Here is a 26,094-nt window from a genome sequence, read left to right on the forward strand (position 1 = left end):
GTAATGAAAGACCTAAGTGGAAGGTAAACAGCAGCCTAATGTAACACTTTAAAAGCAAATTATTATACATCACTTATTGAAAAGTGATGGATAATAGCTGCAAAGGGGATCTGTACTTCAGATCTTCACCCATGCAGAGGTGTGGAATAGAAGCTAATTGCATATGTAGCTATAATGCACACTGAGCAGCCAGAACAGACAAATACACATATTTAAGATGTTTCACTTTTTTAAAATCCCAAGGTCGTGAACTTGCATTTTGTTTTTGTTTCTTTTTCCCCAGGAAATTGGACAGGAGGCTGGCTGAAAGTGTACCAGTGCTCTACAGGGATTTCTTGTGCCTTTTCAAGGAAGGATTTGCTGTGTTTTAGAATGTGTAAATATTGTTTGGGGCTTGTTTTGTTTTGTTTTTTATCTCAAATGCTTGCCAAGGAAATTGAACTGTACAAACATAATTAGCCAGGGGCTGAACATTTAATCTTAAATTCTGAGTCTTCATTAAGTCTTAATTTAACAACCTTAGGAGGGAAGCTTGCATCCACTCCTGTTCACAAGGATGGATGGAATTTGTGGCAGGTTTTTATGGCAGAAGAGGGAAACCACTCAAATGGGGAAAGCTCAGAAAACTGTGCTGAAGCCAGTTAGTGGTCAAGTGGTCATGTCATGGGTAATGGGACCATGGTGGGTGGGGCTCTGGGCATCCTGACCTGGTGGAAGGTGTCAAGGTGTTGTGTTTTTGGCCTTGGGATCAGATGAACTTTTAGCTCCCTTCCAACCCTAACCATTCTGTGGCTGGGAATTTAAGAAGGTGCTATGGGAGAACTGGAAGGCTTGTGGGGTGAAAAAATGAGAGCTTTGCCTTTGTATGAGAGTTAGTCCAAATCAGAATGGGGTGTTTGGGGATAGGTGGTTTTTTTCCATGGGTGATCTTCCAATGGTATTGTTATTTTTACCTGAAAAAGGGATAACTCCTGAATTTGAATCAATTTTAGTCTATCAAGATAAAATAAACTACTAGTACCTTTTATTTTTATCTCAATTTACTGAGAAAATTATACACTATGCATGATAGGGGAAAAAAATCTGGAGGGAGAAAAATTAAATAAAACAAATCCTTTTATTCCCTTGTGCAAGTATTTTTATAAGCTGGGAAGCCATGGAGAAATGTGAAAGTACTGTGATTTCTCCTACACCTTCCTTTGCCCTTTTTCAGTGATAAGAGCTATCAAATCACATCTTTGTGAGGAACCCTCTGCACATCGAAAAAAGTCCAAAAAGCAGCAGCATTAATTCCTCTGAGTGTTCATGCCAAATCTCTTCTTTTGTTTAATGTTGTCAGGGGGGTGGGACCTTTGTCATAATTTGAAGTAGCCCTCTTTTTTTTCCTGATCACCAAATATTCAGAAAATAAGTAAGAGGTTAAAAATAAAGAGGTTAAAAATAAACATGGAAATCCATTTTAAACCTTAATAATAAGATTTATATAGTACCTAGTACTTGCTGAAAGTTTCTTTTCTATGCATGCTTCTAGAAAGTGAAAAAAAAAAAAGTTGCGCAAGAAGAGAGCGTTCACCTTGCAAATGGCTGGATTCCAGGAAAGAAGAAAAAAAAAAAGGGAAAATTTGGGCAGAGATTTGCATGGCTGCCTGCAGACAAGGCGACCCACTGGCCTGCTGCCTGCTCCTGGCCTGCCAGCGGAAGCTTTGCCCTTGCCTTGGCAGCAGCACCCTGAAATGCCACTGGGCTTTGTGCTGCCGTTCCTGGTGGGCAAGGCAAGGAGGGGTGGCCCGCATGGAAAGGCACCCCCAGGTACCACCTCAGCCCCATCCCTCCTGCTTTTGCCACTTGGATGAGGACAAGTGAGTCCAGTCCCTGAGTTTGTAACAAGTTGGATTGTAAATGCTCTTTGGTGCAGTCTGCTAAGTTATTGAGTGCTTCCGCTCACCTACAGCTTCACGACTCCTACAGCTACATGGAAAATTTAGAATAACAGAACTATTTCACATGGCAACAACGACCTGGAAGGATCTGACTGGTGCAGTTCCTTCAAATCAACCCAGTGTGAGCTTCTAAGCCAATGGGCTGGTCCCCTGTGAGCGACCGAACATCTCGTCCTGGACGTGTTAACAGCAAAGCTTGAAATAATGGTGACTTCTGGAAACCAATTTTGATAACCAGACTCTATTTGTAAGGTATTTAGAGCTAATAAAGCTGCTGTGGTCTTGGGAGTGCCCTTTTCCTTGAGCACAATGGGAAGCTCTTCTTGTCAGGATTGCTATAGAAACAATGAATTATCAGGCAAACGGGACCATCCAGCCAATTGTGCCAGACGGGGGATGTGTGCTGATAACGCGGCAGCGTTAATTTGCTCTGCTTTCTTGTAAGTAGAGCTTGCATTGCCTATAGAAATGTAAAGAGGCAGGTGAGCTGGAGTGTCTATTATTTATAGACACAGTTTGTGCTGTATAAATGTATTTTTCATAGGAACACTTTTTAGAAAAAGAAAAAAGGCTTGAGAAACTGTTTGGTAAATAATTATGACTGGGAGTTTCAAATGTGCTTTCAAGAATGGGTGGGCATCCTTTAGTCCCCCTTAAAAATTTTCAGATGCAACCTTGAATCTGTTGTAAAGAGTGGGGTGCTTTGACCATGTGTGAAATACCCCAGCCCCATTACTGACACTGAACCATGGCTGGTATTGCCTTGTGTCATCTTGCAAAACTGAGTCACCCATAAGCAAATGCAGATATTATTAATATGTTGATGTCCTTGTACTGTATGGCTTGAGAAGTCAGCACCAACAAGAAGAAGAAGAAAGAAGCAGAAACTTCAAGGTATCAAGTGGATAACCTCTATATTTTCTTTATTGCATGTTGCTCAGTGCCACTTGGGAGGATGTTCCTCTATTTTTAAAAAGAAAAAAGACGTGAACTATGGCAGGAAATCACTGAGCTGAGAGGAGTTTGGCTTCAGATGTGAGAAATACCACCAGGATCACAGAGAAGGCAGGGGAGAGGTGGGAAAGAAGGATGAGTGAGAGAGGACTAGGTAAGAGACTGCTGTATTTGGATATCATATAGGAGTTGGGAAGAAAACAAAAACACCCATGTTTTTTGCATGTGGGTGATGGGAAAAATACTGCATCTTCTACTGGGCTGAATGAGGGTGGTGAGGCACTGGCACAGGTTTCCCAGACAAGTGGTGGATGCCCCAGCCCTGGAAACATTCAGGGTCAGGTTGGATGGGCTTCTGAGCAACCTGATCTAGTTGAAAATGTCCCTGCTCATTGCAGGGGGTTTGAAAGTACCTTTAAATCCAACCTAAACTATTCTATGATTCTGTGAAACGTAATGGAGGCCCTTGGGAAAGGAGGTTGCCAAGGAGTTTGATATATACAGGAGGAAGATTAAAAAAAAAAAAAAAGAAACAATATGATACTCTAATTCAGAGTGGACAACATAGGCCTGTTTTAGGACTCTTACAATAACTGAGAGTGTACTTATATCTTTTTGCTATGAATGAGATATAAACACCACTAAAACCCAAGTACAGTCTAAAATGTTTTCTTGAGATCAGCCTTTAGTTCCAGAAAATACAATTAGAAAGCCTGCATTGTATTGGCTGCTGCTGCAATTTTGTCTTTATAAGGTATTTTTTCTATTATCTAATTGGGTGGCTTCTTTCAGGTTCCCAGAGTACTCTTCTTTGTGCTTCAGGGGAATTTTTGTTACTCCTCAAACAATAATTCTGAAAAAAAAAAAACCCACACACAAAAAAAAGACAAAGTAGTGCATTGCACCACCTCACAATGGGCCCAGTGTTGATGCTGGATTAACTGTCCCTGGTGAGTGGCTGAGCTCACATCTCTCTGCCTGCCTGGAGCTCCACTCTGCTCTGCCTCTGGGGTTATGATATCATCTCTCAAGTCCTGCAAACACAGCTGAGCTCCACACTGCTCCCATTGTGGGTCCCACTTCTCGAAATGTGGAGCTGGGAATCTCAGCTGTGCAACAGAGTACCAATGGAGGAGGTGGGGACACCTCCATGCCACTCTTTCTTCCCACAGATGTTCACCACAGGTATCTGCAAAGGCCTTGGACTTCCAAAGAGTGTATTTATTGTTCTGCTTCTTCAGGTGTTAAATGAAGAGCCTGCACCTATAAAGAAACACCCATAATTGTCTTGACATCAGTTTGAGGTGGGCTAGTAGGTATTTCCAAGGGTCTCAGCTGTCTGCAGGTGAGAAGTCATCATTCTCTTGCACAAGTTTTCTTCTTGCATGGGCTTTTGGCTGCTTGTCATGTGTGAGGCTGTGCTGGCAGGCAAGAGGATAGCCAACTGAATATTTCTCTCACACCAAGTGTTTGTATTTGTTTCAGGGTTGCCCACTCTGTGCAGAGATGCCTGCTTCCAGCTTTGTGCACTCTGGCACGTGTTGCCTAATGGACCAGGGCCTCTCGTTCAGCACGGCTGACAAGGAGCATCTCTGTCACCACAGCTGACACACACTTGCTTTGTTAAGTGACATGAGATGCTGCAGTGCAAGGCACAAGTTCTCCCATGCTTTCAGCTAAACAATTTACTACTGTGCTGCCCACATCCTTCTCTGCCCCAGCGAGTGGGAGGGCCTGGAGATGGTTAGATGTGTCCCAGCCTGGCCAGCTCTGTCCCCCCAGATGTTGCAAGGAGCAGTGGAAGCAAAGTGAGGTGTTGACCTAATGCCCTACATGTAGGGCATTCCAACCTGCCCTGCCTGACAGGTCCCAAACTGCCTGCTGAAGTTCAGCTCCATGTGGCATTTTCTGCTCTGCTACACCACAGCTGCTCCAACCCTCCTGTCTCTGCACCATCCTGGGTGCAAGCAAAGCCAGGGGTTTGGAATGTGCGTGTGTTTCTGGCTGCAAAGTGAAGTATTTTCTGCAGATCAGATGCTCATCAGCAACTGGGAACACAACCAAGGAGGTTGGGGAGGAGAGGAGGAAGCCACACTTGATCCCACAGAAACCACAAACCTAATTTCAGACCGAAGGCAATTAGCCAACACACATTTGGTTAGGGTGGCTGTGCTACTTTGTAAAATGTGACCTTTTAATGGGCTGGGGAGGCAGATCTGAGTCTGTGCTAGTCTACACTGGCAAAGGAAAACCACCAGTGGTTAATTATCATCAGGAGAGGGGAGCAGGGGTGAAGTGGCCCTCAAAACCATCTCTGTGCACTTCCAAGTCCTGCTTTGCACAACGGGATCGTGTCCCTGACTCCATGCCATCACAGCCAGCCACCCTCCCAAAGGCACCAGGATGCTGCAGCATCCTTGGCTGGGCAGTGCTGACTCAGGCCCAGGGTCCCGTGCCTGCTCCCTGGCACTGCTGTCCCCCAGATATTTCACAAGCAGATATAAAAATCCCTGAGTTAGGCTCTTGTGGCTGTGCTCCCTGCAAGGGGAAGCAGTAAAAGGCTGATTGATGCTCTGAACCACAAAAGCCTTTTATTGCTGCTTTCTTTTTTTTAATGTAACTGTCTTGCCCTTAAATGTCTAATCCCTTTCTAACAGTCTCGTGGAAGTGGCAGGGCTCTCCATGGGTTAAGGGCGGTGTTTTTCAAGAGGATCAAGTTGTCCACCAGGTCCCCAAAGCCCCTCTTGCCCTGGCACAGCAAGGGAGGAGGGCAGCAGGTAAGCTATGTGCTGCCAGCATGGTCCACCACAATCTCCCAGCCCTCAGCTTTCGGGGTTGTTGGAGAGTTATTCCATCACTTGGAGTATTCCCTGACAGTCTTGGGCACTGCTGCTCCTTCAGGGGAGAATAAAAACCCCAAGCTGATCTAAGAGAAGCAGGGATTTAGGAGTTTGACTCCAGGCATATACATTTAAAGACATTGCCCAATTATTTCTTCATTTTTATTAATTACTATTAGTCATTTATGGCCCCTTTTAAATTCAACTTCTCAAGAAAAATATTGCTTTAGAAAAAAAAAAAAAAAGGAAAGTCATTTCATGAACAATTAGCAAAAGCTACAGCTGCACCATAAAAGAGAAATACTGGGGGGGAGGAATATTTCAAATTGAGTGGGGCATGCAAGTAGTTGAATGGATGGAAAGCCAGCCAAAATCCTAAGGAAGGGGTGATGCTGGAGAGGGGCAAAAGTACACAGTGTGGCATTGCTTAGTTCATTGTCAGGCCTGCTGTTAATTACTGGCTTTAATAATGATTTGGAAGCAATAAGAAGTGTTAATTGCATCAGAAAATGATGCTACATTGGGAAGAGCTGAAAGCAGAGGTGAGAGCAGAAGAAAGTGCAGTGAGAGAGGCAGGGAAGGCTGAGGGGTGTAAGAAGGATTTGATTTCATTCAGGCTCTGGGGGCTTTTCTACAGTTTCCCCCAGTAAAAGAGCACCAGTAATGTTTGTAGACAAGGAAGGGGCCCACAGACGTCAGACAGGAGGGTTTGGTTTGAAGCAAGAACCATGGAGACCCTTCCTGTCACCCTCAAGGGAGGAACAGAGACTTGCATGTGGTGTAAGGCAGGCAGAGTCACAGAGGCAGGCACAACAAAACTGAATACATGGAGGGGCAGCTGACTTCAGAAGACCCCAGACAGTATAGCAGAGTGTGTTTAAAGGAAAACACTAAAAAGGCAATACATTGCTCTGCCTGAAGGAAGGGGGAAAACAGAACCCAGATTAATGTAGAAATTGCATTTAATGATCATCTTGAGAAGCCATTGGACAAAATCAAGGGAGTCAGCTGCCACAAGCTGTTAAGGAGGGAACCCTCTGCCCACCGGATGCCAGTGTTGCCCAACATTAAATCACATGGAGAAAACTCCTCAGGCAAGAGAATATTTGGTGCTTAAAGACACCCATCACTCCAGCTACCCAAACACCACCACACTCAAAAACGCACTCACAACTTCCTTGGTGGCACACTTAAATCTATTTGCGACTCATCATTCTGGAGGTAGGCAAAGGTGGCAAAGCCAAGGACGAAGCACTGTGTAAAATTTGACTTGTACTGAGCGGGCCCTAAAGAAGCCCAAGCAGAGTTTTATTGCGCGGCTCCTCGGGCTGACAGTCTCCATTAACCATCGGTTAATACTGCAGCGTCAGAGCAAAGCCAGAGTCGCAGCCCTGTGCTGTTAGAAAGTGTCCTTCAATCCAGCAAGAGACCTCGGGGTGAGAATATTTTGCATGAAGAGCCACTGGTGTAAAGAGCTGAGCCTCTCAGCTCTGCATTGCAGTCAGCGTGTCGTGTGCCATCCCTCCACGCCACAAATATATCTACAATTTCTCAGCTGGGTGCCTTTGGAAGCCACATACTAATACGCTTATATGGGGAGAGAGACCAGGCAAGGTTCAAATAAAGAGCTCATGTAATAAATAAACATGAGGTCAGTATGGGAACAGCAATAATTGCTTTGTATGACAAGATTTGCATAGCAAACATTTGTGATTAATGTACAGCCGGCGTCAGGTAAGGAGCCTTCGCTATCGTTGCTCCATCTGCACCTTCCAATCTAGAAGGTACAGCAGCTCCAGCCAGAGCAATTAGTCACTGTTTACTGAGAGGCAGATTGAGCAAAATTTTTCTAGTTCAATATTTGAGCGAGTTTCGCCTCACAGCCTCCCGTTGGATCCATTTCTGCGCCAGGCAGGGATCGCGCTTCCTTCCAGGGGGTGGCAAGGAGGGATGATCAGCACTGCTGCTAATCTGCTCAGCAAGGGCACGGGCTGGCTCCCAGCCTCTCCTGCTGGCCTCACCCAGCTGGTGTTCTCAGGGAAAACCCTAAGGAAGAGGCTGAACACCCTGCATGTCAGGGCTCTGCTTCCCTTTCTGCCTTTTCTTTCACCTGCCTCTGCCTGTCATTCTCACTGTCCCTCTGCCGCTGCTGATGCCACCACAGTGGGATGCAGCACCGAGGGCAATGACACCTCCTTCTTTACAGCCTCCTTCCTGCAAAGCCTGGCTAATTCATTTCAGCTAAACTTCTAGCTCTTTGGCCAAAGAGCCATAATCCGACTCAAAATACTATTTTGATTTGGGGATTTTTTTTTCTTTTTTTCTTTTTTTTTTGAAAGGCATGGAAGCCTCTGGCTTCCCTGGGAAGGAGGCAGTTTGGCTGGAGGGACTGGGGTTATTCCTCTGAGGTTAATTCCTATGGGAAAACCATTCCACTTGCTGCTGCAGTCTTCCACTTAAGCTGCTTGGGGGTGCCAGGGAAAGCTGTCAGCATCTCTGGGAACTCACTCCAAGAAGTACTTCACAGACCAGCTGGAAAGGCATAAGGAGGGTTCCTTCATGTTGGTGAGATCCAGACCAGGGTGAGCACGCTTCAAAACCTAGGGCACACCTTTTGGGGACATGAAGTGAAGAACTGAAGGTGTTCTTCTCTTGTGCACTTGCAGAGTTCAGTTGTGACTGAGGATGCCAATCAACTCATCAAGAGTAATAAATGGCAGCTGCTGTCTCCCACCTCTGATGAGATTTTGAGATTTTCAGTCTCTGCCTTGCCAAGACAAATCTTGATGAGACTCTGGTCCCCTGGACCTGTTAGGGAGGGTGTCTGTGTTGGCATTTCACCCTTGTGCTGGGGTGGGTGGTAGTGAGGGGGATGCTGGGCTGATGCTTGCAGGACCCTGGCACTGCAGCTGTCCCCACCTGAGAGCATCTAGGAGGTGCCACGAGGCTGGCAGGGGACATCAAGGAGGGGATGCATTGGTGGGAGATGCCATTACACCTCTGTGCCCCACAGAGTTGCAGGCAGGCTGGAAAACGTGGCTCTCATCAGCTGCTTCAGTGCCAAGTCCACCCACTACCGCACTGAAGAGTGATCTCCAAGGTGTTGTCAACCTGCCCTATTGCCCTTACAACCTCTTTCCCTCCTTTCCAGCCCTGCCACCCTAAAGCTTCCCAACTGCCTCGGCTGAGCACTGGGAAGCCCTACACTCACCTTGGCGCTGAGAGTGCAGGTGGGATGCCCGTCTCTGCATGAGGGGCTGTGAGCATTCACGGGTGTTTTGGGGCACAACCCAGGCACGAGGGCGACATGCCACGTCCTTGGCCGGATCAGGCGTACGGCGGTGTCCCACAGCGGAGAGGAGCCCGGGCGCGCTTCAGCTGCCCAGGATGCTCTTCACACCTCAGGCGCGGCCGCCGCTGGGACGGGCTCAGCCCGCACTGGGGCTGTTATTTCGGGGGGCCGTGCCGGGAGGTGTCCCTGTGTCCCGGAGAGGGGTGTCTCCCCGGCGCAGAGTCTCTACCCGTGCCACCTCACGGCAGAGCCCCCTCGGGGTCCCGCTCCCGGCGGTGCTGCCGCGGCCGCCCCTCACGCAGGGCCCGGGCCGCGCACCTGCCCCTCAGGCCGGGCGGGGCGGGGCGCAAAGGCGGGAGCGGCTCGCGCACACGGGCGCGCGCGGCCCCGCAGGTGCGGAGCCCCCGTGTGGGGAGGGGGGGGCGCGGGGCGGTCCCGCGCGGCGCCGGCCCCCGCCCGCCCCCTCGCTCCGTCCCGCCGCTCCTCCTCCCTCACCCCCCTCCGCTCCTTCCTCCTCCTCCTCCTCTTCCTCATCGTCGCGCTCCCGCCGCTCCGCTCCGCGCGTGCTGGCGGCGCAGCGCCCCGCGGCCCGGCAGCGGCGCGGCCGCCCCGTCGGCGCCGCGGCGCGCCCGCGGAGGGGCGGCGCTGGGGGCGGCGGCTCGGCGGCGGCAACTTTTGGGAGCCGGCGGCGGCAGCGCGGAGGCTGCGCGGGGGATGGCGGCGGCCAGGCAGCGGCGGCGCTGAGGCAGCGGCGGCGGCGGCGCGATGCCGGCGGCGGCCGGGGGGCTGCTGTGGTGGAGCTGCTGCGTGCTGGCGGCGGCGGCCGGGGCCCCGCGGGCCGCCGCGGCGGCGCAGGCAGGTGGGTGAGCGGCCGGAGCGGCGCGGCACAGCCGGCGGAGCGGCGCCTTCCCCACAACTTCTCCGCGTCCCGGTGCGGGGTGCGGGAGTTCGTGCGGGTCCCGCGGAGCGGCGGCGGCCAGAGGGCGACAACCCCCCGCGGGAAGCGGAGCGGAGCCGGCGGTCGCGGGTCGCCCGCGCAGCAGCGCTCCGTGTCCCCGCTCCGTGTCCCCGCCCGGCCCCGGGGCCGCCCTTGCCGGGGGAGCCCCGGGCGGGCGCTGTGCGTGTCCCCGCAGGTGCCGCTGCCGCCCCGACGGGGCTGCGCTGCCGAAGTTGGCGTGGCGGCGGACGCGGCGGCGTTGGTGCCCGTACACCTGTGCGTTCGTGTGTGTGCGTCGCGCGTCCCGGCCCCGCCGCCTCAACACCGGGCCCAGGTGTTCGCGCACCGGGGAGGGCGAGCGGGCGGCTTGGAAGTTAACGCTGGAAAAGGCGCTTTTTCCTCCGGCAGGGTCTGCCCGGAATTTTTAAGTTTCTGGAGGGAAACTTGCAGCGTTGGCTTGAATTTTGTTTTCCTTTTGGCATCCGAGCGGCGCTTTCTCGCCGCCGTAGTACGAGCTGTGCCGGCTCAGTCGCCCGGGGAGGGCACGGGGATCGCCCCCCGCTGCATCGCCCCTTTGCTGTGAATAAAACATTAAAAGGAAATTTCTTCCGTCTTTGTAACTTCGCTTTCTTTTTTTATTTTTTTTTCCCTTTCCTCCCCGGTGATGCAAAATTTATGCTGTTTGGGCGGTATTGGTGCAACAGCTCCTCGTTCTCACAATTTAGTTTATATTTTGGGGCTTTATGTAACAGAGAGAAGGAAGGATACGTTTGGTAAGAAGCGAAAGGAGCGTGTCCTGGCTTTGCCTGCCTGATTGGGCTTTGAAGGCGGTTTTTGATCTTGGGACGCAGTTTACTTTTTCGCTGTGCGATTGTTTCCTAACCCTCGAAATCGGGAGGGGTGAAATGCTGGGCTGCTGCTTTCTTTTGTATATTCTCTTCCTGCCGTTTGAATCGGTAAATACCCGCTGAAGAAGAAGAATGGCACTCCTCGTTTCACAGGCGCTGCTTCTCTGTACCTTTTTGCCTGCCTCCCTGTTTACACGCAGCCTGACTGTTCGCCTCACTTGATACTTTTCTTGTCTCACACTTTTCCCGTAGCCTGCCCCGGTTTTGGGCAGCAGCCGTCCCCGCTGGGATGCTCCCGTGCTCTCCAGCAATCCTTCCCACCGCTCGGACCGGGCTGTTGGCGTGGACGATCACAAAAGCCTCTCCATTGCTGGATTTATACCCCCGTGAAAATAAAAAGCATCGGTCCAGGGTTGCTCGCCTGCCTTCCTGTCGCCTCTGGGGAAGCCTCCCGGATCTGTGCTGCTGAAAATCCTCTGTGCCCTGCACTGTGCAAAACAGAAAATCCGTTTATTAAAATAGAAGGGCTGGAATGACATTTCCTATTTGGCGGGGTTTAGGCACTGCTGTGGGCACTGGCAGCTAGTAATGATTAAGCCTTGCTACTTGGTGATTGCTGGAATAGCAAGGCAGGCTGGACAGGGAGCCATGATTTGCAAGTATTTAGGACCCCCCAGAATTTGGGCTCTCTTGGCTTTTGGGGGCAATAGGATGGGGCTCTGGCTGCCACCCTCATTTTTGGTGCATCGAGAGAGATGGTGATGCCGTTGCTCGTGCAAGCAAGCTGTTGGCCAAACTTTTGATCTCATTATCCTGTGTGCAAATATGTAAACACGTTGGGGTTTTCTGATTTCTTCTGTCTCCGTGCTTGGGCATATAATGTTTGCAGTGCACAGCTCAGTCGGGGTCACGTGAGCCAAACAGCTTGGGCTGTTACCTGGAAGCTGGCGAGTCTTTGTTCTGCTTGAAAATAGCTGATAAATTAACTCCATTTTCTGATATGTGGGGTTGGTGAGTTGTTAAATAATTACAGCCAAATTAACTTAGTCCTGTTTGAAGTATTCAGCTGTTCTGAGGGTAATTGTACTTCAAATATTTTTGCAGTTCATTTTTCCTTTTTTTCTTATTTCCTTTTTTTTCTTATTTCCCAGTGAGAGAAGCGTGTTCAGGCTGATGTATGGGCAGTCTTTAATTTCATGCCTTGACTCCTCTCTGGGCCATGTCGGATGGGACATGCCACACGCCTTCAGAGAGATGCAGCTCCTCTCCTTTGCTACAGCCCTCCTTGGCACCTCTCCCGTTTATCCCGCCACGATGTCTATTTGATGGTTAAAATTAGGCTGAGCTTTGAGTGCCTTTGCAAAGGCACGATAAATATTGACTGGGAGTTTCAGAGGGCCTGGCCCCTGCACAGGGGTCGTTCTGTCTGGGCCTTTCACCAAAGGGCAGCGGGTGCTGTTGTGGGCTCAGCACCCTCCTGGTGTCCCTCCCGTGCCACACAGCCCTTCAGGTGTCTGCAGGGACATCTCTGCATGGGAGCCAGGACAGCCTGCTGCTGTCCCTGCGTGTCCCCTGTGAGCCAGCGCTGCTGCAGGGCAGAGGAGCCTGGTTCTGGCACCGCTCTTGGGGCATCCCCAGGGATCCTGGGGCAGCTCCAGCACGGAGTTGCACCACACAGGCTCTGTGCCTGCACCTGCCCTGCCGAGACCGGCACTGCTGCGTGCCCCAGTGACTGAGTTGTGACTTTGCTTTTTTAAAAAAAAAAGAGATGGTAATTGATGTTTATGTGTATGGGATTTGGCACTAGGAGCTGTGCTTGTAATTAACATGAAAACAGTAATAATAAGGACCTGAAATACATGCCTTATGAGTAAAGCAAATGAGACTTGGCAGGAGCAGCTCGTGAAGGGGGAAGCCTTTCTCCTGAGCCTGCACGGTAGTGAAGTGGGCTGGGAAGCAGAGAAAGGCACATTTGTCCATGGCAGCAAAGGGCCCAGCACCCTGTGGGCGCTCCTGGCTGAGCCCCAAGTGCTGCATTGCACTCCTGGCCGTAGTGCTGGGTTGTTCTGAAATGTGCCCTCAGTTTTCTAGCCACGCACCCTAATGGAATGAATGTTTTATTCTAGTTTTCAGAGGGTTTTAGTTCGGTTGGGTTTTTTCTGTTGTTTTGTTTTTCAATTCAATTTCAGCAAACCGCAGCACGTTGACTTGCGCTGCGTCTGGATCCAGAGCGTGCACATCTTCCAAAGGCTTTTTGGAGAAACACCTTTCTGTGGGTCACTGGTCAGAGCTGGGGAGCTGCTGGGGTGGGAGCTGAGTGTTTCCTGGGCGGTGATGGTGGAAGGGCTTGCAGAGTGGCCAGCCCGCAGCCTGGCTCTGTGAGCATCTCTAGATGGCAGCAGCCCCCAGGAGCTCCCGGCATGAGGACGAACCGCCCGGAGCTGGGGCTGTGATTTCCCAGGCGCTGGTCCTCCTGCTCAGCTCTCCTCCGCACCCCTTTCCCAGGCCGAGGAGCAGCTTTTCAGGTGGCTAACGGGGAACCAGCCATCCCTGGAGTCCTGTCCCCACCTCTCGTGCCCCTGCATGTGTGACAGGGCAAGTGTAAGAGCACACTGGGAGAGTGACCCAAACGCTGAAGTGCTTAATATGAACAGCCAGAGGAGCTCAGGTGACTTGCTCTGGGTGACTCCTTGAGATAAACACTAAGTCGGTACCAGACCAATGACTGGGAGTGCTGAAGGTGAATGAGTTCAAACTGGGAATCAAGTGCTTGGTCCTAATAGTGTAGGAACTGTTGTGGTAAGCTAGGAAAGAAAATAGAAGATACACGGTCAGTCAGCAGCATGGGCTCAGATCAGATGGTCCTTCTTGCTCAAAAAGATGATGTAGCCCAAAGGTTTCATTTATTTTTTGTGTTTTTGCATGACAACAACCCCCTCCTGATTTCCTTAGGACAGTAAGGGTGGGCCAGTACATGATGGTTGGTGAGGGGCAATAGGATGGCTCCCTGGAAGCTTCTGAACTTTGTGTCCTGCCTGTGCAGATTGGGGTTTAGTGCTGTGCAGCCAGGCATTATTCTGTTAAAGCCACGGGCAAGTGATGGCAGCTCCGTGGAAACAGCTAAGCCAGGTCTGCCCTCGTGCTCTCCACACACTCTCAATGCACTGAGGCAATTTTGCTGGGAAAGGAGAGGGGGCTGGTTCCTGGGATTTGGTTTTTACTGTGGCAGGAGCGAAGGCAGGATGAGGTGAGTGCAGCTGGGCTGTTTGCCGTGAATCACTTGTGTGCTGACAAGTCCTCGGGGTGTGCAACAGGCTCTGATTTTCACTGACTTAAAGGGTTTGCTTTTGCAAACAAGTGCAGGCTGCTGGTGGATTTTATGTGTGCCCACGTAGCCAAAGCTGAATTATCCCATGGGAGCATGCAATCTGCCAGAGAGATTCATCATTTCAGCAACTTTAGTTAATGTTTGTTTAGCGACTTCTTGTTTTGGAGGAGTGGTTTAAGCCGTGCTCGGTGGCAGTTCCCTTGTGATGAGCTGTGTGTCCACGTGATAAATGGTCTCATTTCTACTGTCCGCTACCTCTGCTGGGCATATGGGCACATGCCAAGCCTCCTGAAGTCTTTGAACAGCTGCTGCTATATATATCTCCTTATTTTCTTTTTTTTTTTTTTCCCAGCCTGCCAGGGAAACTTGTCCTTCTTCCCACTTTGTATAAAGGGTGTGCAAAGTCCAGGGCAGATGAATATTTGCTCGTGCATCAGTGATTCGTGAGGGTCTGATGTGGGCTGATGTTTGGGCAGCAAAGTCAGTATTTCAAACTGCAGGAGCACATACTGGTCACACCATAGGCTTGTACTGAATACCAAGAATAGAAATATATATGAGGAATAGAAATTTATACTGCAAAGAGTATTAAAAAATTTTACTTTTCTGGTGGGAACTGCTTTTTGTTTCCATGTCTGAAGCCTATAAACTCTAGCTTTTGACAAAGAAGGAGGTAGGGAAATCAAGTAAATAAAAGGCAAAGTAAGCCTCAGACTCTTAGTAGATACAGTTCTTTTTGAACTATAAAAAAATGATCAGTCATTGTATAAGTGTTCCTGTAAAGTCCTTTTTAGTGATTTCTAAGATTATACTCATGCTATGTTCAGCTCCTTTCTCTCCCAATGTCTGTGCAGCTACATGTACAATAACTGAATGGGCATTTATAGCTTGATCTTTCTTAATCTCCTAATAAGTCAGCAGTGCAACGTGGGCTCCTGTCACATGGTGACATGCTCCTGTGTCTCATCACCAGCTGCTGTTGAGCTTACAGAAATACAGAGCTTGCAGAATCTTCCAAAATCTCACTGGGACCACCCTGAGCTCAGAGCAGTGCTGGCTGCGGTGCCAGGGTCTGAGCTGCCCCATGGTCTCCCTCCTAGGCTGTGTTCCCAGAGGAGCTGAGGAGGAAGCTGGGCTGTGAGACGTGCTGCTGATGGGTTTTAAATTCATGTGCAGAGGCTACTGTGGCACTGCAAGGCATTATGTGACCCTTTGCCTGCAGCTGCTTGACTAAACTGCCTAATAAATGTCTATTAAATAGAGTTGTGATACCTGACCTCTCTCTTTTTCTCACCCCTCCCAGTTGTGATTCATGTAGGAAATGGATCGTGCCAGAGGGAGGTTGAATAAAAAAGCATGCATGCTGTAAGAAAAAGAGAAACCAAAAACCCCTTCTGAACAAAATTGGGTTATGGAAAATTTGGAAAAGCCCAAACTGGTGAAACAGCGGCACAGCCTTGGCTGTGAGAGCAAGACACTCTCAGTGTCCCAGGTTGGTGATGATACACTGGATAAAGCTCTGCAACCTATGCCTGTCTTACTGACTTTAGCTGTGGCTTGGCTCTTTCTGCTCCACTGAGACTCTCCAAATGGTGCTTCCACCCCTTTGTCTCCTGTTTTCCCAACAAAGCCTCTCCTAGGGGGGCAGGCACCTCTCGATTGCTGCCTCTTGCTGAAGTCCCTGAGCAGATATTGCAGATGTGCTTGCACGCTTTGCATTTCAGCATATGCTTAAATAACCTTGGTGTGCAGAGCTGAATGTGCAGGGAAGAGATTTGTGGAGGTGTTTGGCTCATTTGAAGCCCTGTGAGTGCTGAGGACCTTCCCTGGACATGGCTCCCGTGGCGGGAGCTGGTACGGGCAGGTTGGAGCTGCTTTGGTGCACGCACAGGAAGCAAAACCATTACACTTAACTTGATACATATCCCAATGTTCAATTTCCATTAATTGAAATTACGTTGAAATATTGAACATTTTAAACATAAAAGTTTATGTACCGTGCTTAGTATGCTAATGGAATATTTTAGTAGTCTTTTAAGGTTAATGTCGCAGCCAGATGCAACGATAAGCATTTGTTCCTAAGAATTATTTTGCTTTAACCCCTTTTGCAAGATTGTCCCTGTTCTGGTGAGTGTTCATCGGCTGCGCTGTGCCTGCCAGCCAGCTGTCATTTTAAGGTGGTCTTTTTGTCATCCAATCCACTATGCAAAGTTGAATTGTAGTTATTTTTGCTCATTATCTTTGGCAGTAAAAATGTATTTATCTAAATTTAAATTGCTGTTTGCTGAGGATATGTGACAGTATTTAGAATTCAGTATTATTTTATTATCTCTTTGAAAGGATAAAAAAGGCTCATTTATTTCAAGAGATATTTCTGCAAGCATGTAAAAATACCAATGAAGTAGCTAACGTTTTCCAGTTGTTGTTGACTTCAAATTTAGCAACCATTGTCCCTGTTGATATATTTGATGCTCTAAAAATGTACTTGCCATTAAGTAGGAAGCTGAAGTGATTGGTAGGCAGATAATATTCTTCAGTAGCTATTAATAATGCTCAGAGGACATAGGCATTGGAGTGTATGGAAAAAGCCATGGAATTGTGTAGGTCGGAGGCAGAAATAATGCATGTAGCTGTTTGATTTGAAAGCCATCCTTCTGCAGCGCAGCGGCTGCTGCCTGAATTAGCACGTTGGGAACGGGAGAAACCGATATGCAAACAGAGTGCTGTGCAGCTCATTCTCTTTAGGAAATTCGGGTTTGATCCCTGCTCTTTCTCTTCTTCCATGAGCTGACTCGGACCCGGTGCAGTGTGTGGGGACCCCATTCTGCAGGGGGCTTTGGTGCTGGAAGCTGGGAGTTGTTCCTCCCAGAGCCAGCTTAGCTCATGGGAACAAGGGAGTTAATAGCCCATTCAGGGAAAATGGCAATTTTCAAAACAAATATGAAGTTATTGCCACTCTTTCTTCCTTTGTCTGTTTCTTCAGCCACAGGAGGACCTCTGTGCCAGCACTGCGAGTTTCTCCCTGGATTTCTCAGCAGAGTATTTCTTTGTCTCCTGGAGTTTTGAACTGCTCTTACAATCATGCATGCTTGGATCCTCTCGTGCAACATGTTTTAAACTGCTGCCAGCTCACGCAGCTGTGTGGCCCTGGTGTCACCTGGGGCTGCGCTGTGTGTGGGGAAGATCATATTAGAAAAATGTGGAATTATTAGAGCCTATAAATAGTGGTGATAACTTGTACAGCATTTATGTCGCCCTCGTGCTGCATAACACACTGAAATCCTGGGCTAGGTTTGTTTCTAGTGTTGCTTCACGTGCCACTGTGAAACTTCATTATATCACGATATAACAAGCAGCTGCTGTGTAAGTAATGTGGTGCCTGCAGCACAGGTGGGGGGTTCTTTCTGGAGCAGCCAGCAACTGTAGTGATGCTTCACATTTTCCCTGCCTTGGTCCAGCTTCTTGGAAAGGAAACAAAATCAGGTCTGTGCTGAATGTTTCTGCCTGTCCAAGGGTTTTGGTGTTCAGCTTGAACCTTTAATAAAATTGCTAATAAAAGATTATTTAAGAAGCTTTTACTTTCTTGTGGTAGCCTGAGATTGGGGACAGGAAGAGATTGCTATTTTTCCTTCTGTTTTTGGAAGATTAGCAAACAGATTCACACAGTGTTATTTGCTGCAAATTTCTTCGTGTTAATTTAAATCCAATATCTTGGATTGTGAGACTCTGAGTCTTCACAAAAAGAAGAAGAAAAAATCTTTAGCTCCTCTGTGTGCAGAGAAAAGTCAAAACTCGTGTAGCTTAAGAAATGGGGGAAAAATTCCAGTGATGGTTTTTATAAGCCATATTTTTAAAACCCTTTGTGGTATTTTATTCAGAGGCTGATTGAATTATGGTTTTGCAGTGTCTTGCAAATATTGCTGGTGAAATTGGCAATGGAAACGTGGGTTCATTAAGACTTAATAGCTTTGGTCCAATTGCTGCCACGACATGTGGTTAAGGCATTAAAATGTGTGGGCTATGCCTCATGCTATGGTACAGCAATCACTGGGTAGGTGTCCTTTGATACTGGAAAACAATCTTGCCAGACTGTTGCTGTCAATTTGAATAATCCCACTCTTGCTGAAGGCCCATGGAAATGAGACAAAACATGGCAAATAGTGGCTCTTTCCAAAAAAAGACTGCAGAGTGTGTGTGATTTCTGTAAGTCCTCTCTGGCCCAGATGGATCCTGTCCTTGTGGGCGTAAACCTTCTGCTCCAACACTCTGTACCTTGGGCTTTTCCTGTGTTAGAAGTGTCCAAATTGTTCCAGGCTGTGTGAGAATTGCTGTGACACTAGTTCCCTTTTGGTTTTTTTTGGATCTAGTCTGACTGGTTTTTCAGTGATGTGATGAAGTGACATCAACTCCTGGTACATTCCTAACATTGGTGTTTGGGAGTCCATCTTTTTTGGCTTAGTGGTGACTGGGTCCTTGTGTTGGGTAGCCCCTGTCAGGTTCAGATTTGTTTGTCTTGCCTTTTGGGGCCAGTGTTAGGTTTTCATTGTTTGTCCTGAGCTTTAATCCTGGTGTTTCCCTTGGGCACAGATGGTGTTTCAGTGCTTTATGAGGCAGTGCTGCTGCAGGCTGCTGAAGGATGAGCACTGGAGCAATGCCAGCAAGGAGGAGGGATGCACTGCTACCTGCCTTGTTACTCCTCAATTTGGCCAGTGCTGATGTGAGCCCAGGTGCCAGGGTTTCTTGGGGGCCCAGCTGACTCTTGCAGAAGAACACCAAAGCTCATTTTACATTGTGCCTTAAACCAGCAGTTGATTAAATTCCCTGAGAACTAGTATGATCTGCAGCATGCCCGTTTTTCTAGGAATATCTGGAATAAAACCCCTGTTTATTTGATGGCACAGTCTGAGGTTTATTCTGGCAGGCAAAATAAAGCTTTCCTTGGGATTCATCAGTATAAGGTGCTACAACAACATCATTTCTTGATCACACAAGCCTGGCTTAGTAATGTTAAGGAAGGTGTATCTGGGTGCCACACAACACAGGACTTTAGTGTCTTGTGGAGATGTAATAAAGAAAACTATCAGTGGCAGGCTCCAAAGTATCAGGGAAGGGCAGAGAGGAGAAAAAGCCACCTCAGATCCTCTCTGGTTTGGCTATAGTTAGGGGGATGAAATGAATAATGAAAATGCCTGAGGGAACTGGAGCTGCTTTTCCCTGGGTCTCTGAGGGAACTGGAGCTGCTTTTTCCTGGATCTCTGAGGGAACTGGAGCTGCTTTTCCCTGGGTCTCTGGGGGAACTGGAGCTGCTTTCCCTGGGTCTCTGAGAGAACTGGAGCTGCTTTTCCTTGGGTCTCTGAGGGAACTGGAGTTGCTTTCCCTGGGTCGCTGAGGGAATTGGAGCTGCTTTCCCTGGGTCTCTGAGGGAATTGGAGCTGCTTTTCCCTGCGTCTCTGAGGGAACTGGAGCTGCTTTTCCCTGGGTCTCTGAGGGAACTGGAGCTGCTTTCCCTGGGTCTCTGAGGGAACTGGAGCTGCTTTCCCTTGGGTCTCTGAGGGAATTGGAGCTGCTTTTCCCTGGGTCTCTGAGAGAACTGGAGCTGCTTTCCCTGGGTCTCTGAGGGAATTGGAGTTGCTTTCCCTGGGTCTCTGAGGGAATTGGAGTTGCTTTCCCTGGATCTCTGAGGGAACTGGAACTGCTTTTCCTTGGGTCTCTGAGGGAATTGGAGCTGCTTTTCCCTGGGTCTCTGAGGGAACTGGAGCTGCTTTCCCTGGGTCTCTGAGGGAACTGGAGCTGCTTTTCCTTGGGTCTCTGAGAGAACTGGAGCTGCTTTCCCTGGGTCTCTGAGGGAATTGGAGCTGCTTTTCCCTGGGTCTCTGAGGGAACTGGAGCTGCTTTTCCTTGGGTTTCTGAGGGAACTGGAGCTGCTTTCCCTGGATCTCTGAAAGTGTCTGTGGCTCAGGGACTGTGCTATCAAGTCTTCCTGCTGATATGCTTCTTGAGTGAGGTGGCAGTGACTACTTCAGTGGTAGTCTTTGTTTTTAACTCTCTAGTTAATTTCTTTCCCACCAAGTTTGGGTTTCCAGCAGTATGATTACTTAAGGATTTGTAAGTCAGAAATAGCTTGGTAATTGCTATATTCCTTTGCCCCCGGTAGCAACAAGCATCTTAAATTTAACGCGTCATCCACACAGAAAATTGATATTTGGCCAAAACTCACGGGCTCTGACAGCTAATCTTACAGAGCTTTTGCTTGACATGTAAAATAGAGACTTGGGGTTGACATGCACAGGAAAATTGACGGTATTTAGGATTATTTCATGAAAGAAAAATACTCCTTACGATTGGCTGAAAATAGTTGAGGATGATTAAATTTAGATAAAAACCTCTCCCTAGAGGTCACAATGTGAAGGCCTGGGACATCAACTGCTTGGATCGTATGCAGAAAATCCTGCATCACCTCATATTTCAAAGCTGGATTTTGCTTTATCTTCAGGATTTGTCTAAAGAAACTGTGCTCATGAGCTGCTGACCAGCTTGCTAAGAATAGTTTTCTTTTAATGTGTTTTTGCTTTGATTTTCCTCCCTAGAATACATCCTGAGTAGCAAGAAAGCCCCAGATGTCTTTCACTGAAGGAATTACAATAAGGAACATTACAGTGCTTCTGATGGAGTTACCTGGCACGTTTGTACAGATATTTGGCTCTCAGTTGCAATTTAAAGGACTAGAAGTTTCAGCAGAGAAACTTGTGGCACAGTTTGGTGGTCATGTACTGCATTACACCAGGGTTATGTGATGCTCTTTTTTGGGCAAATACACATTTCAGCATCTTTTTTCAATATTTGGTTTGGGGTCAGTAAGCCTGGATGTCTGGGCTTCAAAACTCCTCAGTATCTATTTATTAAACAGAGCATTTGTGTTCAACAGAAAATGTAAGACCCAATTTGAAAATTAGGCCCATGCAATTATGCAGTCAGGTAATAGCACATGTAATTGCTTGCACAAATGGTCAGTTAGATGTGCAACTGTCCATTTGCATGCAAAATTAACCTGTTTTGCAGATTGGGCTTGGAATATTCATGGTAGAAAACATGGCTTTCTGGAGATGGCTGGATTGTCACACTTTGCCCTTCCATTGGTGTCTTCTTTTTATGGGACTGGTGTGGTTTAGTCTTCACCTGTGTTAGAAACCTGAGTAAGTTCAGCACCCTTGGCCTCTGCTTTTGTTGTACTACAGATCTGTGACAACTGTTGAAAAGATAGTGAGGGGAATGTATGTGTTACACCCATGCATGTATTAAATTTAAGAATAAACACAAATGCACACAAACAAATTGCTCTGGAATTTACTGCTTTGATGACATTTAATGTGATGCTTTCACAGTGGCAAAAGAAGTTAGTTTGATTTGTATATTTTTATGTGTATATTTTCACATACACTTCAGAGTTACTTTTATTTTCCTTTTTTATCTGGTATGCTGTCAAAACATTTCAGTGAAAGAGTTCAAAGCAACAGCTGAGGAATCTGTAGAAATACAGTCATCACTTTGCAGTTAGTGCAAACACTTGTTCCTCTGGCACAGTCCCTGGGTGCTCACATGGGCAAGGCTTTTTGTCTCTCTGTTGCCACTCCATGTGTTTGAACATTGATTCTCCTTTTCCTGAAAATCCAGAATAATTGTGTAACTGGCTCGATGTGTGTAGGCTTTAACCTCCAGAGAGAGGTGGTGGCGATTTGTTATCAAAATTTGGTGCTGTTTCTGAGGAGGGAGTACTTGTTTGTGCCTTTAGAGAAAGGTGTGTGCTTGTGTTTCTCTCCAGACTGGGATGCAGGAAATACTGTTGTTCTCATAGAGAAGGGAGCCTTGCTGCCACCCATGGCATCCTCTGACTGTGCACATTTTAGGGCTCAGTGTGGCACTGCCTCATGCCTGAAAAATTAAATTTGGCAGAAACCTTCAGTTGTTGTTGTCTGGGACCCCAGAGTTTTGAAACTCTGAACAGCTGAAACCACAGGCTAGGCAAAGCCTTCAGGCCAGACCTGGGGCAGTGGGGAGTGCAAGAGGGCATTATAAATGAAATCTCTCTTCTTTTAAATGCTTTGGATGGAGTTTTTCCTCGCAGCTTCGATGGCAGTGGTGTCGTGGGGCGCTGCCTGTGTGGCTGCTGCTGTGCAAAGTGCCCAATGCTGCTGTGTCAGCTGCTAGAGCTCCAAGTGTGCATGCAGTTCCTGCTGCTGTGCTGCTCCCTCCCAAGGAGGGATTTTCTGTGAGGAGGCCCCCAGTGTGCTTCAGCTCTGGCTGAAGGGCGAGGTGGCACCTTGGTTTCGTGCTGGCTGGTCTCCCCAAAGCGATGCTACGCTGAGCCCGAGAAGGATTAAGCAGGAGCATATTAAGGTCACTTTTTATTCCTGAGCTAGAGGTTTATGTCCTCTGTGCATATTAATTTCACAGCTTGAGATATGGTAGAAAGGAGAGCAAATAAGAATGCAAGTGTGTTGGGTAGCCTCGGCAATTGAGCTGGAAGAGAGAGCAGAAGCTAACAAGCTGCTTTTCCTTTCCATGCTGCATTAGCATGAATGATGGAAAAACGGTGGAAAGATTCAAGCCCAAAACTCCAAAATTACCAGCAATATATTTTAATTTTGTTTATGTCTGCCTGGCATTTAATTCATTTTAGCTGGTGTTTGTGGGAGGTTATGGGGAGAAAGAACAGAGAATTGCAGGTTGCTGTATGCAAAACTAAAATCTTTTATGTCTTATATGCTTATAAAACAGAGGTTGCAAAACTCTTCCTTGCACCTTCCCAGTAGCTTTGATGAGGGTTATACACCCACAGAGGGTGAGGGAGATGGTGTCAGAAAAGCAGAGTTTGTAGCTGACCTGCAGCCAAGAACACAGGTGGAGGATTGCCCCTGTAGGATGCTTGAAAGAGGCAGCCGGGAGTGGGAGTGGTGTCAGAGCACAGGAGGCTCTTTCAGCTCTGTCCTGGCAGCCTTGATAAATTGAAAATCCTTTTTGTGGGATGCACAGGCAGTCTTTTCAAATTCCAGTGTGGGTGATTGCATTTTCTTTATTCTTCTGTGTAGGACCTGTCAGCCTTTGGGGAAGGTGGGAGCTGGACAGGGGGTTTGTGGGCAGGAGCTGCTGGCTCTGTGATGTTAAATGTGGGATTGGCCTTGCTGGACTTCCCAGAGCATTTAGATGTTTCTGGAAAAGTTTTTGAGGCCATTGATGACCACCTGCTCTCTTTTCTGCTGTGGGAAACGTGGTACTGAAGCTCTCCAAAGCCATGGATTTCTAATCCATGGTGTCAGTTCAGCTTCATGAGATGGACAGCCTTCTGAGTAAAAATATAAACCCATAAAGCATTCCAGGATAAGAAGGGATAACAAAATGCGCTGTGGAAATTACAATACTAATTATATTACATTAGTACAGAGGAGCTAATAGCTCTCTCTGCTCCATAGCAACTGCTGTGCTTTGTCACAGGTACTGCTGTGGGAGAAGGCAGATGAAAGGGTTAAATCAGGTTATCCAGGAGCAGCAGGACCTGCTCTTTTCCCAGTTCTTGTACTGGAGCTGTGTGACTGAAAGCACTGTGGGGTCACTGGGTTGGCAGGCTTGACCCCACGATGGGAGAGGGGGGTGAAAGCCAGTCCCACAGGGAACTTGCAAAGCCTTTTTACACTTGTTTTTGTATCACTCTGCCTCCTCCTGAGTCACCTCTGCAACTTCCACAGCCTCCACTACAGACTGGTTTATCTCTTAATCTGGCCATGTAATAAAATATTACAGGTGAATTAAAAGATGTTTTTATTAGGGCACTTTTGGCTTACTGTGAGCAATCTAAAAATAGACTGTGGATATTCTTGATCTTTAGAGACATTAGCCTATCTTTAAAAAACAAGTAAGGAACGAGGTATTTTATACACAGCTCTCAGAGCTGTATGAAAAAAAGCAGACTACAAAGCACAGCGCAGGAAAATTGATTCATCATCAATTTATAGCATGGAGCTCTAGGCAAGCTCATCTCAAGACAGAACAGAGATCTATAAAATCTTTTCATCTGAAACTATGAATTAAATTGGGAGGAACTGCTGATGATGAGAGGCCAGAACCAACTCTTAAACCAGGCGTTCTTTTGGGAATGGGTCTTCTGCTGCAGCAAGATTTCACCAGCCAGGGATGTGGAGCTTAATTCTTATGACCCTGCTTCTCTCCTTACAGTGAATCTGGCTTATGCAGGAGCAAGCCTGCAATACTCCCCCTGTTCTCCCCACCCTTGATTTCAGTATAATTTTTCCTTTCTTCATCAGTGTGTCTTCTTAATCTTGCAGTTTCTTTGCCTGACGTGTTCTTCTCTTCTTCTATTGTGTGTGTGGATTCTTTAAACATCCTACTGCCAAGGAAACTTGCCTTTTTCAGCTGGAGACAAGCAGATGCATCTCCATTGTAAGATCACTATATAAATAAATAAAACTTCTTCATATATTCCCTTTGAAGAAGCAAGTGAGACAATGCTCAAGAACTCCTGCCTGCTTTTTTTTTTTTTTTTGGCATTGGGGGAAGCTGTATTATGTCAGCGACCTGTAATAAATAGCACTGCAATGAGAAGCGACAGCCTCATTCACTTTGCATCCATGCAGAAACAACTAAGCTCTCTTCCCATGCCACAGGAAAAAAGAAAAAAAAGAAAAGTGAGAAAGAAGGGAATTAAAGAAAAGAATTGACCTTGGCTTGCAGTTGCTCTGGTAGTAGCGGGAAGCAGTGAGACACCGAAGTTTTGCAGGGGCATTGGCTGTGTTACTGCAAACTGTGCAGCCCAGAGTGCAGCCTGTGCCTTCCTCCTGCTGCCTGCAAGTGAATTCAGCCAAGCTCTTAACTGGCAAAAAGTGCTTTGGAAGGCTCCTCAAGTATTTTGACAGAGGGTGGGGAGGGCAGGAAGAAGGGCTTACACAATACTGAGGTGCGGTGTAGTCAGACCACTTCTCTGCATTTGGTTATTTTTTCATCTCTCCTGGATTTGTCAGAATTTATGGTGATGTTAAGCTAATTTGGAGGCTTTCTTGCAAATAAGAGTATATGCGAAATAAAAGGGGGAAAATGTAAAGACCTTTAAGAGCACTGGTTGAAAGCAGGCTGTACTTTTGCACATCTTTCTGTTTGTAACACTTGCTGTTAAATCTGTGGATGGTTTTCTTTATTACTTTCTCATCCAGGTGTTTGGTTTTTGAAGTTTGTAAAACTTCTACCAAAAAAAATTACTTTTGTTATGTGCTGGGGTTTTATATCAGCAGGTGCCCACCCTTTCCCTGTGTGGACTCTCCATCTGTTTGTGCTGGGATAGCCACAAAGTTTCTAGGGATTGGGGACTGCAAGCTCCACTGGCTTTGGGGTGCTGTGGGTGTGGATCCAGCACTCCCCATCCCCTCTCCTGGTAGCTTTTCATGGGAGCTGCTCACCCTGTTATAGAAACCTGGCTTTGCTGTGGGATCCAGCAGGTTGGGATGGCTAGAACCCTCCTTTGCTTTGCCTGGGAAGGGGGAATGGCAGCTGGCACACTCTTTTAGCATCAGGCTACTGCTGAGCACAGTGCTGGTGTTCCTGTTGGTCTGTCTGTGTGTCCATCTGTCTGTTGGCTGCTGTCTCTATTGGGCCGCACAGGCCTGCACTGGAGACATGAGAGAAGATCTCTTGCCTGCAAAGGTGTGGTTTCCCATGGCAAGGTGAGGAAGGTGGAAGGATGCAGCAGGAAGAGGGCAACAGGAGAGAGAGAATACTCAAATCAGTTTTGTTTGGTTATGGTTAGGAGTTTTTAATGGTGTTTTTTGTTTGTTTTGTTTGGTGTTTTTTTAGGAGCCCTTTCAGGCAAGCCTCGCTTGCCCAGCGTCATCATCTGCTGGGGTCATCCTGCAGTAAATACAGTTATTGGCCCTGCCCCTCGCTGAGCAGGGG

At 47.8% G+C, this 26,094-nt stretch overlaps 1 protein-coding gene and 1 long non-coding RNA gene across 10 annotated transcripts in view; both read left to right on the forward strand.

Annotated features, from left to right (window-relative positions):
• Window positions 1-3,154, forward strand: part of LOC139593476 (uncharacterized) — a 65,162-nt gene extending 62,008 nt beyond the window's left edge. For 6 of the 8 annotated variants that reach the window (XR_011680310.1, XR_011680309.1, XR_011680313.1 and 3 more), the window contains 3 exons: window positions 284-376; window positions 1,214-1,299; window positions 1,536-3,154. This is a non-coding gene — a long non-coding RNA (uncharacterized lncRNA). Of the gene's footprint in view, window positions 1-283; window positions 1,300-1,535 lie in introns of those variants that run through there. The other 2 variants (XR_011680312.1, XR_011680314.1) reach the window with 1 other exon arrangement.
• Window positions 3,155-9,635: 6,481 nt separating this feature from the next.
• Window positions 9,636-26,094, forward strand: part of ERBB4 (erb-b2 receptor tyrosine kinase 4) — a 592,065-nt gene continuing 575,606 nt past the window's right edge. Inside the window, exon 1 of one of the 2 annotated variants that reach the window (XM_071434337.1) lies at window positions 9,636-9,885. In XM_071434337.1, the coding sequence (XP_071290438.1) occupies window positions 9,792-9,885 (94 nt within the window). In that variant the 5' untranslated portion in view covers window positions 9,636-9,791. The remainder of the gene's footprint in view (window positions 9,886-26,094) is intronic. The other variant, XM_071434338.1, reaches the window with a different exon arrangement.

The sequence above is a fragment of the Agelaius tricolor genome, unplaced genomic scaffold (genome assembly GCF_023055355.1).
Source record: "Agelaius tricolor isolate 1412-34295 unplaced genomic scaffold, bAgeTri1.0.p SCAF_10, whole genome shotgun sequence".
Classification (NCBI taxonomy): domain Eukaryota; kingdom Metazoa; phylum Chordata; class Aves; order Passeriformes; family Icteridae; genus Agelaius; species Agelaius tricolor.